Source organism: Cherax quadricarinatus, chromosome 52 (assembly GCF_038502225.1).
Source record: "Cherax quadricarinatus isolate ZL_2023a chromosome 52, ASM3850222v1, whole genome shotgun sequence".
Classification (NCBI taxonomy): domain Eukaryota; kingdom Metazoa; phylum Arthropoda; class Malacostraca; order Decapoda; family Parastacidae; genus Cherax; species Cherax quadricarinatus.
The window spans coordinates 25,865,632-25,880,966 of NC_091343.1; the positions used below are offsets into that span (position 1 = coordinate 25,865,632).

Genomic DNA, 15,335 nt, shown 5'->3' on the forward strand with positions numbered 1-15,335 from the left:
ATTGTTCCACAGAGCTCTGTTTCTGGCGTCTCTTTAAGATTTGCCTAAAATGAGACATGGCATTGTCATTGAACATGTTGCTGACATGGATTGCAACAGCTTTGTTAGGGTGATGTTCCTCCACAAATGTTTGCACCCTACTCCACATTGCACAAATCTCCTTATTCTCTGAAGAAAGCACCTTCCATCTCTCTTCCTCCTCCTCTGAAGCAATTTTCTCAGCTGTGCTCTGTTGCTGTTGCAGATAAAGGTCTTGCAGCTGTGGTTCTTGACCAACTCTTCCACATCCTGGCCACTCACATACAACCCTGTGGAATTCCCCAATGCCACAATAGATTCCACAACAGGTGTAGGGTTGACAGGGTTAGCCCCAAACTCTTCAAAATCCTCGTCAAGGACACATTCTGGCCGCAATTTTCTCCAAGCAGAGTTCTAAGTCCTGGAAGTCACACCCTGCCAAGCCTTATCTGTAAGGCTTATGCAATTGAAGATATTGAAATGATCCTTCCAGAACTCTCTTAGGGCCAATTCAATGTCCGAGGTCACATCAAACCACCTTTGAAACATTGCTTTGGTGTAGAGTTTTTAAAGTTTGAAATGATCTGCTGGTCCATGGGCTGGATGGGAGGAGTGGTATTAAGGGGCAAGAACTTCATTGTGATGAAACTAAACTCCTCACACAATTTGCCATCCAAGTTTGGAGAATGAGCAGGAGCATTGTCCATTACCAGGAGGCACTGGGGTGGCAATTTTTTTTCCGGGAGGTAATTCTTTACACTCAGGCCAAACACTTCATTGATCCAATCAAGGAAAATTTCCCTCATGACCCATGCCTTATTGTTAGCCCTCCACATCACACACAATTTACTCTTGGCAACACTGTTTTTCTTGAGCACTCTGGGATTTTCAGAGTGATACACCAGTAGAGACTTCACTTTTAAATCCCCACTAGCATTAGCACAGAACAAGAGAGTTAGCCTGCCTTTCATAGGCTTGTGTCCTGGCAGTGCCTTTTCCTCCTGTGTGTTGTAGGTCCTCTTTGGGATTTTCTTCTAAAAGAGGCCTGTTTTGTCACAATTAAACACTTGTTGGGAGAGGAATCTTCCAGCCTCTATGTACTCCTTGAATTCATGCACGAATTTTTCAGCCGCATATTTATCTGAACTTGCTGTCTCACCATGCCTTCAACACTGTGTATGCCACTACGCTTCTTGAATTTTTTACACCATCCTTTGCTTGCCTTAAATTCACTAACATCAGCACTCGTTCCAGGCATTTTCTTTACAAGATTGACATACAACTGCCTTGCCTTTTCGCAAATTATCGACTGCACAGGACTATCTCTCGCTAATTGTTTCACATTGATCCACACCAACAAAAGTTTTTTCGATATCTTTGAGTGTTTGTGACTCCTGTTTTGTTATCACTTTTACTCCTTTCGCAACATCAGCTTCCTTGATTTCTTTTTTCTTTGCCACGATGGAACTGATGGTTGATGCAGGCCACATGTAAGCCACTTTCATATTTTTCAATGATTTCTTTCTTTAATTCTATCGTGTTTCTTACCTTCTTTACCAGAGGGCTGGCACTAGCAGCTTACTTTGGGCTGAGGGTTGCTTATTTAGCAGTCACACAGAATAAACAAGTTAAAAAAACAATGAATTATTATGAAATGTTCCTGTGACCTTGCAGGATATTGTTTACTCACCGAGAAACAAAGTGACGCTGCCTCAGAATGCGTGTGTGGGAGGCTTTGTGTGCGAGCAGCACTCAGACAGGTACCGTGCCACCGACGAAAACAGAGGAAAGTAATGAAAACTGAGCCAGTATTTTGACAAAAAAAGACGGCGATAATTGAAATTAACGAAAACAGAGCCCAACGAAAAGGGAGGGTCCACTGTAGTTACAAACATACTGACAGGTGAGCATTTTCACCTGCCTTGGTCACCTACTATTGTCTAGAAATATATACAAAATGCACCTGTGTACAAATATATACAAAATATTTATAGGTCCCAGCAATGTTTTAGACATGCTGGAATGTATATGAAACTCCTTGAACCATGGTGTAAGACTGAGTGTCACTCCACTGCTGACAGTGCAGCAGTGGAGTGACACTTGATGATAGTACTCTGCATTGGCTTTGTTTGTTTTCACTAGTACATAAAAACATATGTATCTGTTTGTCTGTCTATCTCTTTGTCTATTTGTCTATCTGTCTAATTCTGTCTCTGCTTATCTGTCTGCCTGTGTGTTTCTGTCTTCCTGTCTCTGTCTGCTTGTCTATCTGTCTGTCTCAGAGAGCTGCTCATGAACTAACAGGTATTACACGTGACGCAGAGTCGTCACGTCTGATTCCTGAACAAGTGAAAATTCGTATTACTTGCCAGTCATGCTTATTATGCCTTATATCTACAAGCACTGTATAGCACTTTGTCTGGATTTCTTGAGTTATCCTAGGTAGTTTACACTATATATGATAATTATTTATGTGTACCTGTGAGATAGAGACAGAGATAGATACAGACAAACAGATGGAGATAGAGACACCCAAAGTCAATCAGCCAGCCAGCCAGCCACCTGGCCTACCAAACACGTATTATACATGTTCCAGAATTGTTTCTCTTTACTTAGGGCATAGGTTATAGGACATTCTGGCAGGATGACATTATCAGTGGTATCAGAATTGAAAGGATGTTGCGCAAATATTGCACATTGGTTATTATCGAGGTTTTTGATATTTCCTCGACCACTTGTGGCCACATCCATCTCAAAGCCACTAAACTCAGGGTCAGCATCACTTTCCTCTTGAATGGGGAGTGTTAGTAAAACATTGTATCAGTGAATTCCTGGTGTTTGCCATGCTCTTTGCTCTAGCTGGCACTCAATTGAACTGGTGCTCCCACAAGGTACTGAGTGGTCCCACATTTTTTAATACTGCGCACACCAAGTGTTAAGACCCATTCTGTACTGACCAGGCATCTCAGGCCAATCGTCCCAAATTTGGAGGCAGGAAAAATAAAACATTGATCTACGTTTGGAGTGCTAACGGTAAGAACGTAGATCTACGTTTGGACAGTTAACGGGTTAATGCAGGATAGTGTTAAAATGCTACCAGGCTTTTATATGCATTTGAAAGTGAAAAAAAGGCCAACTCACTTTATGGCAGTAGCCTGGAATCTAACCTGCAATATAATTGGAGCCATACTGTATTCTATTCTGTCAAATGATGCCAAGAAACACCCAATACAACCATGAAAACCAGAATTTATTTTATACTGTGCACACTTACTGCATAGGCCCATTCTCATGTCTAGACCAAAATTTACTGCTCACAGTTTATGTAAGGGAGCTGATATCAGAATGTAGTCTACCTAAGCAACCCTGGCATAAATACAGTGGACCCCTGCCTTACGAATGCATCACTTTACGTTAAATCCGCCATATGAAGCATTTGAAGGCAAAAATTTTGCCTCGCCTCACGATAAAAAACTCACCTTATGTGATTCGTCCAGAACGCGTCCCACGTTTGGCCTCAGCGCCAGTGTTTACAAGCCAGCCAGTGTGGTCGCATCTACACATACATTTGGTACATTTCACATTATCCCAGTGTTTTTAGTGCTTGTAACTGCAAAATAAGTCACCATGGACCCCAAGAAAGCTTCTAGTGCCATCCCTGTGGTAAAAAGGGTGAGAATTAGTATGGAATTGAAAAAAGAGATTAAGGAAATGTGTGCAAAGCGGGTTGAACTGCAAACCTTTACGGATGAAAATCACTTTGACACAGCTACTGCAAGCCGTGTTGGCAACCTGTACAATGACAATGTTATGGCCCATTTTAGGAAAATCTTACAGGAACGGGAAGTACAGAGCCCTATGGACAGATTTGTTGTGCGACAGAGGTCCAGTGACTCTCAAGCTGGTCCTAGTGGCATTAAAAGAAGAAGGGAAGTAACCCCGGAAAAGGACTGCTACCTCAAGTCCTAATGGAAGGGGATTCTCCTTCTAAACAATAACTTCCACACTCTCCTCTCCTCCCATCCCATCAATCATCACCAGATCTTCAATAAAGGTGTCATGTATTCTATTCTTAGTAGAGTAGTAATTGTGCATGTCTTCTTCAATTTGTGTGTATTAAAATTAATATTTCATGTGGTAAAATTTTTTTTTTTTCACACTTTGGGGTGTCAGGAACGGATTAATTTGATTTACATTATTTCTTATGGGGAAAATTAATTTGGCTAACGATAATTTCAGCTTACAATGAGCTCTCAGGAACGGATTAATATCGTAAGGCGGGGGTCCGCTGTAATGTAGATCTGTGGGTGAGACAGTGAAAGGGTTAACTGGTTAAGTAGAATAGTTCTTTAGTTTTAAATCATTATTTTTATCCCTTGCATGTTCTTCATGATTAATAGTAAGTGTTTGTGTTCCCCAGCTGTATTACCTTAGACTTCCTAAGGACATCAAGGATTATCACATTTTTCTGATGGATGCCACTGTAGCTACTGGAGCAGCTGCTATCATGGCTATCCGTGTTCTGCTGGACCATGAAGTGAATGAGGAGCACATCTCTCTCTGCTCCCTCCTTATGACTGAACAAGGTAAGACACTCACAACTATGAGAATTGGCTATGTTCTGTTGGAGTCATCAATAGGCCCTATTATTTTTGTACCATTTAGGAAATTATTTAGTGTTGTAGCAGTAAGATTTAACAGTAATTGATCTGGAATGCTCTTCTGAATGTTGGATATTATATAATGCATATTGTTTATTTAAGAGGATATGGATTTAATAAAAAAAATTATATGAAAATTGTATCTTTGTCACATTTTAATAAATTATTGTGTTACGGAAAGCTTAATATAGAGAAGGATGACAGGAAAATTAATCCACTGTATGAAAAATCTTTCATACAATAGTGACACTCTTCAGATCACTAGTGCTCCCTCATTTGGAGCTCAGTGCTGATGTCCCCGTTCAAGGCAGGAGAAATATCAGAGCTTGAACAAATACAGCCACATAGAGCCAGTAAAGCATTTAAATTACTGGGAATGCCTTAAAGTCTTGAACATATACAGTGGACCCCCGGTTAACGATATTTTTTCACTCGAGAAGTATGTTCAGGTGCCAGTACTGACCGAATTTGTTCCCATAAGAAATATTGTGAAGTAGATTAGTCCATTTCGGACCCCCAAACATAAACGTACAAACGCACTTACATAAATACACTTACATAATTGGTCACATTCGGAGGTAATCGTTATGCGGGGGTCCACTGTACTCACTGGAGTGGAGGAGAGATATTTTGAGAGGGTTCATAGAGATATGGTTGGAGTTAAACACACTTGTTGAATGGTAACACTTATATTAGTTGAGTGTGAGAAGGGGAGCCCAGCCTCTTCCCTGTTGCAGGTCTACGCGTGAAGTGAGAAAAGAACAGCGTGTCCGACGCTCACATGAGGCATCACGTGACGTCACACATGCTAGCCACTGAGCCTAGCAAGGGGTCAGCTATGTAAAGCATATGGATGGTACTAACTATGATATTCAGATAACATGTACATATACACCTCTCCTTCCGACAGTATTTAAGTCTCCGCACTGTCGCTTGATCTTCAGATAGTTCCTGACTTTGGAACTGAACTTCTCCAGGCCGAGGGACTGACAACCTCAAATTCTACGACTTCAAGGGTGATGGACTGATTACATCGTCTTCACTTCTCTACTGTTCCTGCCTACTTTCTGTATTCGACTGAAGAAGCCTACTGTGTAGGCGAAACGTTTTGGAATAAAGTTGCCTAACTGTTGCCTATGTGTCTTACCTACCAACCTGTCGGTATTGTATACCATTTTGATGTTCATCTTGTCAGACACTGCAACACATGGCCTCTTGGTACAGAAAACGCCTTAGACAACCCTTTCAAGTGAGAACTGTTGGATCTGAGAGGGACCTGACCTCTCAGTGGCTACACTCTCACTACTACTACTACTACTACTCTGCACCTCTCCTTCCGACAGTATTTAAGTCTCCGCACTGTCGCTTGATCTTCAGATAGTTCCTGACTATGGAACTGAACTTCTCCAGGCCGAGGGACTGACAACCTCAAATTCTACGACTTCAAGGGTGATGGACTGATTACATCGTCTTCACTCTCTACTGTTCCTGCCTACTTTCTGTATTCGACTGAAGAAGCCTACTGTGTAGGCGAAACGTTTCGGAATAAAGTTGCCTAACTGTTGCCTATGTGTCTTACCTACCAACCTGTCGGTATTGTATACCATTTTGATGTTCACACATAATATATACCTGGAAAGTACTTGAGGGCCTGGTCCCAAATCTTCACACTGCCATAACAACATATTGGAGTGAAAGATATGAGAGGAATGACAAAATAAACCCAGTGAGGAGCAGGGGTGCATTGGGCACAGTAAGGGAACACTGTATCAACATTTGTGGCCCCAGACTATTCGAGATCGTACCAGAAGATATCAGAAACAGCTAGAACAAGTGTAGAAGTCTTCAAGAGAAAACTGGACAAGTATCTTCACCAGGTGCCAGATCAACCAGGCTATGATGGATTTGTGGGGCAGTGGGCCTCCAGCACAGCCTGGTTGACCAGACAAGCACCAGACGAGCCTGGCCCATAACTAGGTTCTGAGTGTAGTAAGACTCTTTAAACTCAACAAAGGTAAAGGCATATTAACGATAAAGCTACAAAGATAAATTGCGAGTTCTTTTCCTACACTCTCTTAATGGATGTAGAACGATGAGAGATATCACTAAAACAAGCAGACAGATAGTAAGCATAAAGGCAGTGTAAATAAGACACTGAGGATATCCAACCAGGAGAGAACTCATAATAATAAATTCAAAATGGACAAGTTTAGATTTAGACAGTATGTAGGAAAAAAATATTAGCTTGGGAATAGGCTTGTTGATGAGTGTAACTATCTGCCAAGTAGGGTCATTAAAGCTAAAACTTAGGTGGTTTTAAAATCGGGTTGGGCAAATAGTAGGGGGAGGAGGGTTCGATTTGAAAAGAAAACAAACCTATTTCTATAGAGTAAATTGCAGTATATTATACAATTCAGGTTATTGACACACAATCACTTTATGGAAAGCATTTCAGTCAGCCTTAGTCCTTAAACTGTCCAAACGTAGATCTATATTCACTCACGTGGCGCTCCGAGTATTTTGAAAAATAAAAAAAAAATTTTTCTTTTAAAATGAAGAGCACATTTTTCTACATGTTATAGGATTAAATAAAAATTTTAGGGTCAGTACTTACCGAGATATAAGACCATGAGGTTGGGTCTGGATGCTCACCTGCTGGCAACATCGACTCCTTAGACTTTTAGAAGTGTTGTCGATACACCTTTTTTCTCGTTTTTATTTTAATTTACAGTGGAACCTCTACTTGCGAGTTTAATCCATTCCATGACCTTGCTCGCAACTGGATTTGCTCGTTTGCAGAGTCAATTTTCTTCATTTAAATTAATTGAAATGCAATTAATCTGTTCCATTGGAATTCTGTACTTTAATAATTTCGCTAATATCAACCCTATGGCTTATTTATCGATCTCACTTCGTCTAATATGACATAATAAACAATATAAATAACATAGAAACCTGATATATACTCTAAAATGAATAAAATATGTAATTCAAGTAGTGGTATGGGCGGTGTTGGCGGTGGACAAGAGTTTGTCTGGAGACCGGACAAAATACTTCTTGTATAATTTCGCTGATATCATCTATATGGCTTATTTATCTATCACAGTTCATCTAATATGACATAACAAACAATTTAAATAACATAGAAACCTTATTTATACTCTAGAATGAATAAAATATGTCATTATATATGTGGCGGCAGCGGACGATGAGAGTTTGTTTGGAGATAGGACAAAATACTCCTTGAATAAGAACATAGGAAGAACATAAGAAAGAAGGAACACTGCAACAGGCCTACTGACCCATGTGGAGCAGATCCATGTCCCCCCCCTCCCTGGATTAGCCCAATTACCCCCCCCACCCCCAGATTAGCCCAATGACCCACCCAGTCTGGTCACCTCCACTCAAGGATGGAGCACGGCACCAGACCCAGCAGCACAAGCTAGTCAGGTCCAACTCACACCCACCCACACCCACTCATGTATTTATCTAATCTATTTTTAAAACAAACAAGTGATAATGTCAGAGGTCCTCGCCTTCAAAGACCACAACAATGTATCTATCTCATCTGCTAGGAAAATGGTAGGATGGATAATAAGAACCTTCAAAACTAAGGATGCCAAGCTCATGATGATTCTCTTCAAATCGCTTGTGCTCTCTAGGCTGGACTACTGCTGTACACTAACGGCCCTCTTCAAGGCTGGCGACATTGCAGACCTGGAGAGTGTACAAAGCACTTTCATGGCACATATAAGCACGATAAGGCACCTAAATTACTGGGAACAGTTGAAGGTCCTTGACCTGCATTCCCTGGAATGCAAGTGAGAGAGATACATGATAATATACACTTGGAAGGTCCTAGAGGGATTGGTACCAAACCTGCACATGAAAATCACTCCCTATGAAAGCAAAAGACTCAGCAGGAGATGCAACATTCCCCCAATGAAAAGCAGGGGGGCAACAAGTACATTGAGAGACAACACAATAAGTGTCTGGGGTCCAAGACTGTTCAACTGCCTCTCAGCTTACATAAGAGGGATTACCACTAGACCCCTGGCTTCACTTTAAAATCACCACTAGCATTAGCACAGAACAAAAAAGTTAGCCTGTCTTTCATGGGCTTGTGCCCTGGGAGTGCCTGGTCCTCCTGTGTGATATAGGTCCTCTTTGGCATTTTCTTCCAAAACAGACCTGTTTCGTCACAATTAAACACTTGTTGGGGTTTGAAATTTTCAGTGTCTCTGTACCCCTTAACCCTTTCAGGGTCCAAGGCCAAAATCTTAAGTGGTGCCCCAGTGTCCAAGAATTTAAAAAAAAAAATTTGTTATTTTTTCTTATGAAATGGTAGAGAATCTTTTTGTGAATGTAATAAAACAAAAAGTACGAAATTTGATGGAAAATTGACGAAATTATGCTCTCGCGAATTTTGACGTGTCAGCGATATTTACGAATCGGCAATTTTGCCGACTTTTACTCCCATTTTAGGCCAATTACATTATTCCAGTCGACCAAATTCTTAGCTATTTCACTAGTATTACTTCCATTCTATCGATTGAGCACAAGAAATCGCCAAGTCAACTGTTTCAACTACAAAATAAAGTGATCGGAAATTGGTAATTTGGCCAATTTAACACAAAGTTCAAAATATTTCATTTTCAAAATAGGGTCCAGAATAAACAATGTAGGTATTCCTGGCACTAAACTAACATTTTCTCTGTTCATTAGGTATGTTTGGAGGCTTTAAAATAAATTCCATTTTGATTTTTTATTCACATAATGAATTTTTATTCACACCAAAAAATAGAAGATTTACTGTTATGCAATATTGTAATAATTGTATAAATATCATCACCACATTTGTGAATGTATATTAGACCCACCAGCTGGCGTGAATTAGACATGTGAGGTCGTTTGTTTACTCTTGAACATCGGCAAAAATTTAACATTTCCGCTACTTTGAGCTCAGTTTCAAGCCATTTCCAGTGCTAAAAGCAATCAGAATCATCTCAATTTCTGTAATATGTCTTCCATTCTATCAAATGAGACCACGAAATCGCAAATACAACTATAAAAAACATACGAAAAAACACTACAAAGTCGCTGTTTTAATCGAAAATCACGGTCTCAGTTTTTTTCTCTCATTATACACAGTGTGCTGGAGGATTTGTTTTATGTGGTGCACACATAACACACAGATGTATTCTCTCATATCTAGGCCCAAATTTACCACTCACAGTGAGTCCAAACCGTAGATCTACGGTGTAGATCTACGGTTTGGACCCTGAACGTAAAGCCATAGATCTACGGGACGGACCCTGAAAGGGTTAAACTCTGTACAAACTTCTCAGCCCCTTGTTTGTCTGAACTGACTTCCTCACCATGCCTTACAACATTGTGTATGCCACTACACTTCTTAAATCTTTCAAACCAGTCCTTGCTGGCCTTAAACTCACCGGTTCCAGGAGTTTTCTTTACCAGGTCGGCATGCAACTTCCTTGCCTTTTCACAAATAATCGTCTCCGAAACACTATCACTTGCCATCTCTTTATCCTTGATCCACACCAGCAACAACTTCTCAACCTGATCGACTGTCTGTGGTCTATTTTTGGTTAGCATATCAACACCTTTCGCAGCATCAGCTTCCTTGATTTGTTTTTTCTTTGCCAGGATAGAAGCGATGGTTGACTTGTTTTTGCCATACATCCTGGCAAGCTCAACAAGTCTCACACCACTCTCATAATTTTGTATTATTTTCTTCTTCATGTCTAGAGTGTTTCTCACTTTACTTACAACAGGGGTACCACTAGCAAGTTTCTTTGGGCCCATGGTAGTTTATTTCACAGTCACTCAAGCACTTAACACAATGAATTAATAGTGAAATGTTTGAATGAGCGCACAGGTTAGTGTTCACTCAAGTATCAACAAAGCCAGACTGCTCATGATGCCTGCGTGGGGACGTGGACAGAGTGGACTGGTGGACAGATCTGGTACCCGGCGGTTCAAAAAAAGTGGTCGAAACTTGAAAAGTTTGATAATTGGTAGTTTTGAAACTCAAGGGTCCACTGTATGTTTTTACTACCAATTTATCAGAATTGTAATTACTAGGCAACAAGAAAAAGCAAATGTATGATTAATAGCTACATAAATAGATAAATTCATTCCTTCTTTTTTTTCAGTTTTCTTTCTGATGTTCGTGAAGTAGAAAGCTGATGGCTGGCACCACTCAGGATGTAGAACCATTCATGACATTAGCATTTATTGATACTTTGCATAGTGTTTTTGGTCCAGGTTTTGTGGATCATTACTTCGTGCTCCATGTGAAGCAGTCACTTAGCCTTTCAGTATTGTTGCTTTAAATGTTATTGAATTTATAATGCATTCTTTTATGTGTTTTTATAATCCAGATTTTTTTTTTCTCTTTTAGGTGTCCACAACATAGCCTATGCCTTCCCTAAGGTTAGAATAGTGACCACAGCAGTTGATCCTTATGTAAATGAAAAGTTCTACATTGTGCCAGGCATTGGTAATTTTGGAGACAGATACTTTGGCACTGAACCGTCAGATTAATAAGGTGATATCCTAAGCATAGTATGGTATTTCTGTAGTTGATAACCAGGAAATTCCATCCATGTTACGATTTAACAAGGTTATTTGTTTGATAAAATTATTTTATTCATTGACTAATTATGGATCACTAGGAGTTATATTTTGGAGAAAATTCAAAAGGTATATGCTATGAGCTGATAAAAAGGCTACACCAGTAATCTGACAGTATGCTTCTTCTTGCAGTGAAGAAAAACAAAATGGCTTCAACAGTTTTGTCTTGCAAGATATTTTCAAAGAAAAGTCATGAAACAGACTAGAATTTGAGAAGTGCTTTTTTTTTTTTTTTTTGGCCCTCTTCAAGATGTAAGCATATATTTCACCTGGAACCATTGCCAATTTACTGCAGATGCAGTTTCATAATGTTCATACTCATTAATATGGACAACAAAAGATAAGTTGAATACTCTAACTTAGGCTTTTCATCCATGAATCAGGCAAAGTTTCTAATTTTGAGTATGCATTGAAAGGGGAATGTGCCTTGGTACCTGAATAATTATCTCTTTATTTTTTTCACTAATGCTGACTTTCATGGTACCAGATTAATTATAACTTTCTCACTAACGCTGACTTGTCATAGTATTAGAGTAATTGCAGTACAGGTCCGCCATCACAAATTTGGCATCATTGGGACCTGTAGTGTGCTGGATTATTGAGTTTGGCAGATTACAGAGTGGTTGGGTTAGAATACACTTACTAGAGTTAACCAGCTTGACTTACACAAGAAAGTCCATTGAACATCGGCAAAAATTAAACATTTCTGCTATTTTTAGCTCAATTTCAAGGTACTTTTCGTACCTTTTCATATCTATTTCTGTAATATATCTTCCATCCTATCAACTGAGACCAAAAAAACGAGAATACAACCATCAGAACCATGTGAAAATATACCGCTAAGGGGCAGCTAATGGCTGAGAAGTGAATGCCGCTATTTATGGTCCGATTTCTTTCATTTTTGGTTTACGTTAAGAAGCATCTTTCCATCATACATTGCCCAAGTTTCAATAAGATATCCCAACAAACAACTGAGAAAAAAAAATATTTACCGAAAATCGTATATGGCAAACCCAAGCCAGGTACTAGAAGTAAGTCACTTTGTCTGACTTTTTTGAGTTATCCTAGGTTCTCTACACATATGCTGCTATGTATGATAATCTATGTAGAGAAAATAGCTTTTTTGTTTCAGTTTTATGGTGCATTACTAGTGTATGTCACAGTTAATCCTATGCTATACTCCATTTTCTCTAATATTAGCCCCCAAGACAGGGATAAGAGGATGGTACGTACTTGTATCCCATATCCTCTTCATAGCTCCATCAAATCGCTCAGTATTATGCCAAATATTATTGATTCTGGAATATTTACCCTGTTTTTATGTTATTTATATTGTTTATTATGTCATACTAGATCAATTGTGATAGGCAAATAAGCCGTAGTGTTGATAGCGTAATAATAAAGCATATTCCCCTTCATCACGAGACTGAGCTCATGGCAACCGACAGTGGTTTCAAAGCCACCTTATATTTTTTGGACAATGTACTGTGTATGTGCTTTATGTAACGAGATGCATTTCTTTTATTCATTGGAACCATGGCTAGGGCTAAAAGTAAGCAGGGTATAACAATAAATGGAGAAAAAGAAATTGAAATGACTTATGCAGCAAGTAGTCCCACCAAACAGTAACAGCAGGTTGGTGTGGTGACACTGGAAATTTGAAATTATGCTAGCAGAAATTAGTACTGGATAACTGATGGAACCAGATGTTTGATTGCCAGATTTGTGATGGCGGACCTGTATAACTTTCTCAGTAATGCTTGTCTGTCTTGGTACCAGACTAATTACAACTTTCTGATAAATGAGAGAATTTCTTCATTAAAGTAAGTGAGTAGGTTTGTATAATCAGTAAAAGATAGACAGGACTTGTAATATGTTATATATTGATGAATAAAACACACATTCAGCACTTGGGTATCTTTATGGATATGTTGCACCAACCAGTGTTTTTTTTTTCCAATTTTATGCTGTGATTATATACTAGAGACAATGGAACCATTTTAATCATAAAGATTCCCAGTGATTGCATGTGTCATTCATCATTTCATTACTGCCTATGTACCATTAATATAATTATGTTAAAAATTAAAACAATTACTGAGCAATTTGGTGATAAATTTTAATATTTAAAGTAAAGAGTAATATGTTTAATTATGTTGCACTTTTATTTTTTAGAGTTATGACCTGAAACTTGAACATAGTGATAATGATTATACAATTAGGGATATTGCTTTATTTTCATTTGCAGTTATTTTCTTCTAATATCTTGTCAAACTGATATTATTACTTAAAACAATGAGCTATTTGAGCTTATCTGATATTGTTTATCTTATATTGATATTGCAGGTGGCTGTGGATAGTAGGACCTGAACTTTTTCTTGTCAGTATGTTGAGAGGAATTCTTCTGTTATTGTTGACAGTAAAGCTTTTGTTGTTCTTCTTTATGTTGAATTTTAGGAAAAAAATTCACTGAAATAGTTTGGCCCATATGAATCAAAATATTCCAGTAAAAATTAATACTTAATTGACTTTATAACAAGTCGATGATTTTCATTACTGTGACAAAAGACAACCTGGCATCATTACTCTGTATGCTATACTCTCTGAAAGTCCCACCTTTATTGGTAGCTCTTTCTGTGTTGACCAGCTGAAACTGATTTACCACACTTACTCTGATTTTTCTTTCTTATACAAACTCTCAACTCTTTTTACCTCTTTCATTTAATGTGCTGAAACCAGGTTAAATGTAAACTAAAATATTTTACAGCATTTTGAAAACAAAACAAAACAGCTGTTTGTAATATTCCAGAAGTAGTATTAAAAGTATTGTTATTTTTAAGACTTGGATATCTGCAGTTACCATAAAGATTTAAGATTCCTCAAAGAAGTAAATGTACTATATAGGATAGTGAGGCTGAGGTTAGGGTATGTAGGAGAGGGAGATTACTTTCCAGTAAAAGTAGGCCTTAGACAGAGATGCGTGATGTCATCACGGTTGTTTAGCATATTTATAGATGGGCTTGTAAAAGAAGTAAATGCTAATATATTGGGGAGAGGAATGGGATTAAATTATGGGAAATCAAATACAAAATGGGAGTTGACACAGTAACTTTTTGCTGATGATACTGTGCTTTTGGTAGATTCTAAAGAGAAGTTGTAAAGGTTAGTGGATGAGTTTGGGAAGGTGTGTCAAGAAAGTTGAAAGAGAATATTGATGAGAATAAGGTGATGAGGGTATTAAATGAGTTACTTTAAGAAAAATTGGATATCACATTGGAGGGAGTGAGTTTGGAAGAAGTGAATGTGCTCAGATATTTGGGAGTAGACTTGTCAGTGGATTTATTTATGAAGGATGAGGTTAACCATAAAATTGATGAAGGAAAAATGGTGAGTGGTGCATTGATGTATTTGTGGAGACAGAAAATATTATCCAGGTAGGCAAAGAAGGGAATGTGTGAGGGTATAGTGGTACCAACACTCTTATATGGGTGTGAAGCATGGGTTGTAAAAGCTGCAGTCTGCCACTTTTCCTTAAGAACTTCCTATGTGAGAGACATTTCCGTGTACAGGTTAATAATTTGCTTTCCCCGGACTTTGTCCCAGCTGGTGTCCCTCAGGGATATGCGCTTAGTACCACTCTTGTTCTACTAGCTATAAAGGATCTGGCCTCTCTTCTCCTTTTTAATATTTAGTCATCACTTTATGTTGATGACTCTTCTGTATCTTGTGCTGGCGCTGACTGCCGCATAGTAGCAGCCTCACTCCAGAATGCTGTCAACCATGTTTCCCATTGGGCCACTACTCATGGGTTTAAATTTTCTGGTGCTAAAATGCCACAGATTACTTTCAACAGATGTTCTCTTGTCTCTGATACTCAATTGTGCCTGTGAAGGCTTACTCAGCCCTGTAACAACTTCAGACAGTATTACCAAGGCTGGCTCCTCCTCAGGAAAATTAATGAATAGAAAACGAAATAATAATTCACAAAGATAAACACTA

The 15,335-nt window shown here is 38.8% G+C and overlaps 1 protein-coding gene across 8 annotated transcripts in view; it reads left to right on the forward strand.

The window, feature by feature from the left end:
• l(2)k01209 (lethal (2) k01209) overlaps positions 1 to 13,875 on the forward strand; it is a 268,161-nt gene extending 254,286 nt beyond the window's left edge. For 6 of the 8 annotated variants that reach the window (XM_070096201.1, XM_070096205.1, XM_070096209.1 and 3 more), the window contains 2 exons: positions 4,439 to 4,604; positions 11,104 to 13,488. In XM_070096201.1, coding sequence (XP_069952302.1) covers positions 4,439 to 4,604; positions 11,104 to 11,246 — 309 coding nt within the window. In that variant the 3' untranslated portion in view covers positions 11,247 to 13,488. Of the gene's footprint in view, positions 1 to 4,438; positions 4,605 to 11,103; positions 13,489 to 13,682 lie in introns of those variants that run through there. The other 2 variants (XM_070096203.1, XM_070096202.1) reach the window with 2 other exon arrangements.
• The last annotated feature ends 1,460 nt before the right edge of the window (positions 13,876 to 15,335 follow it).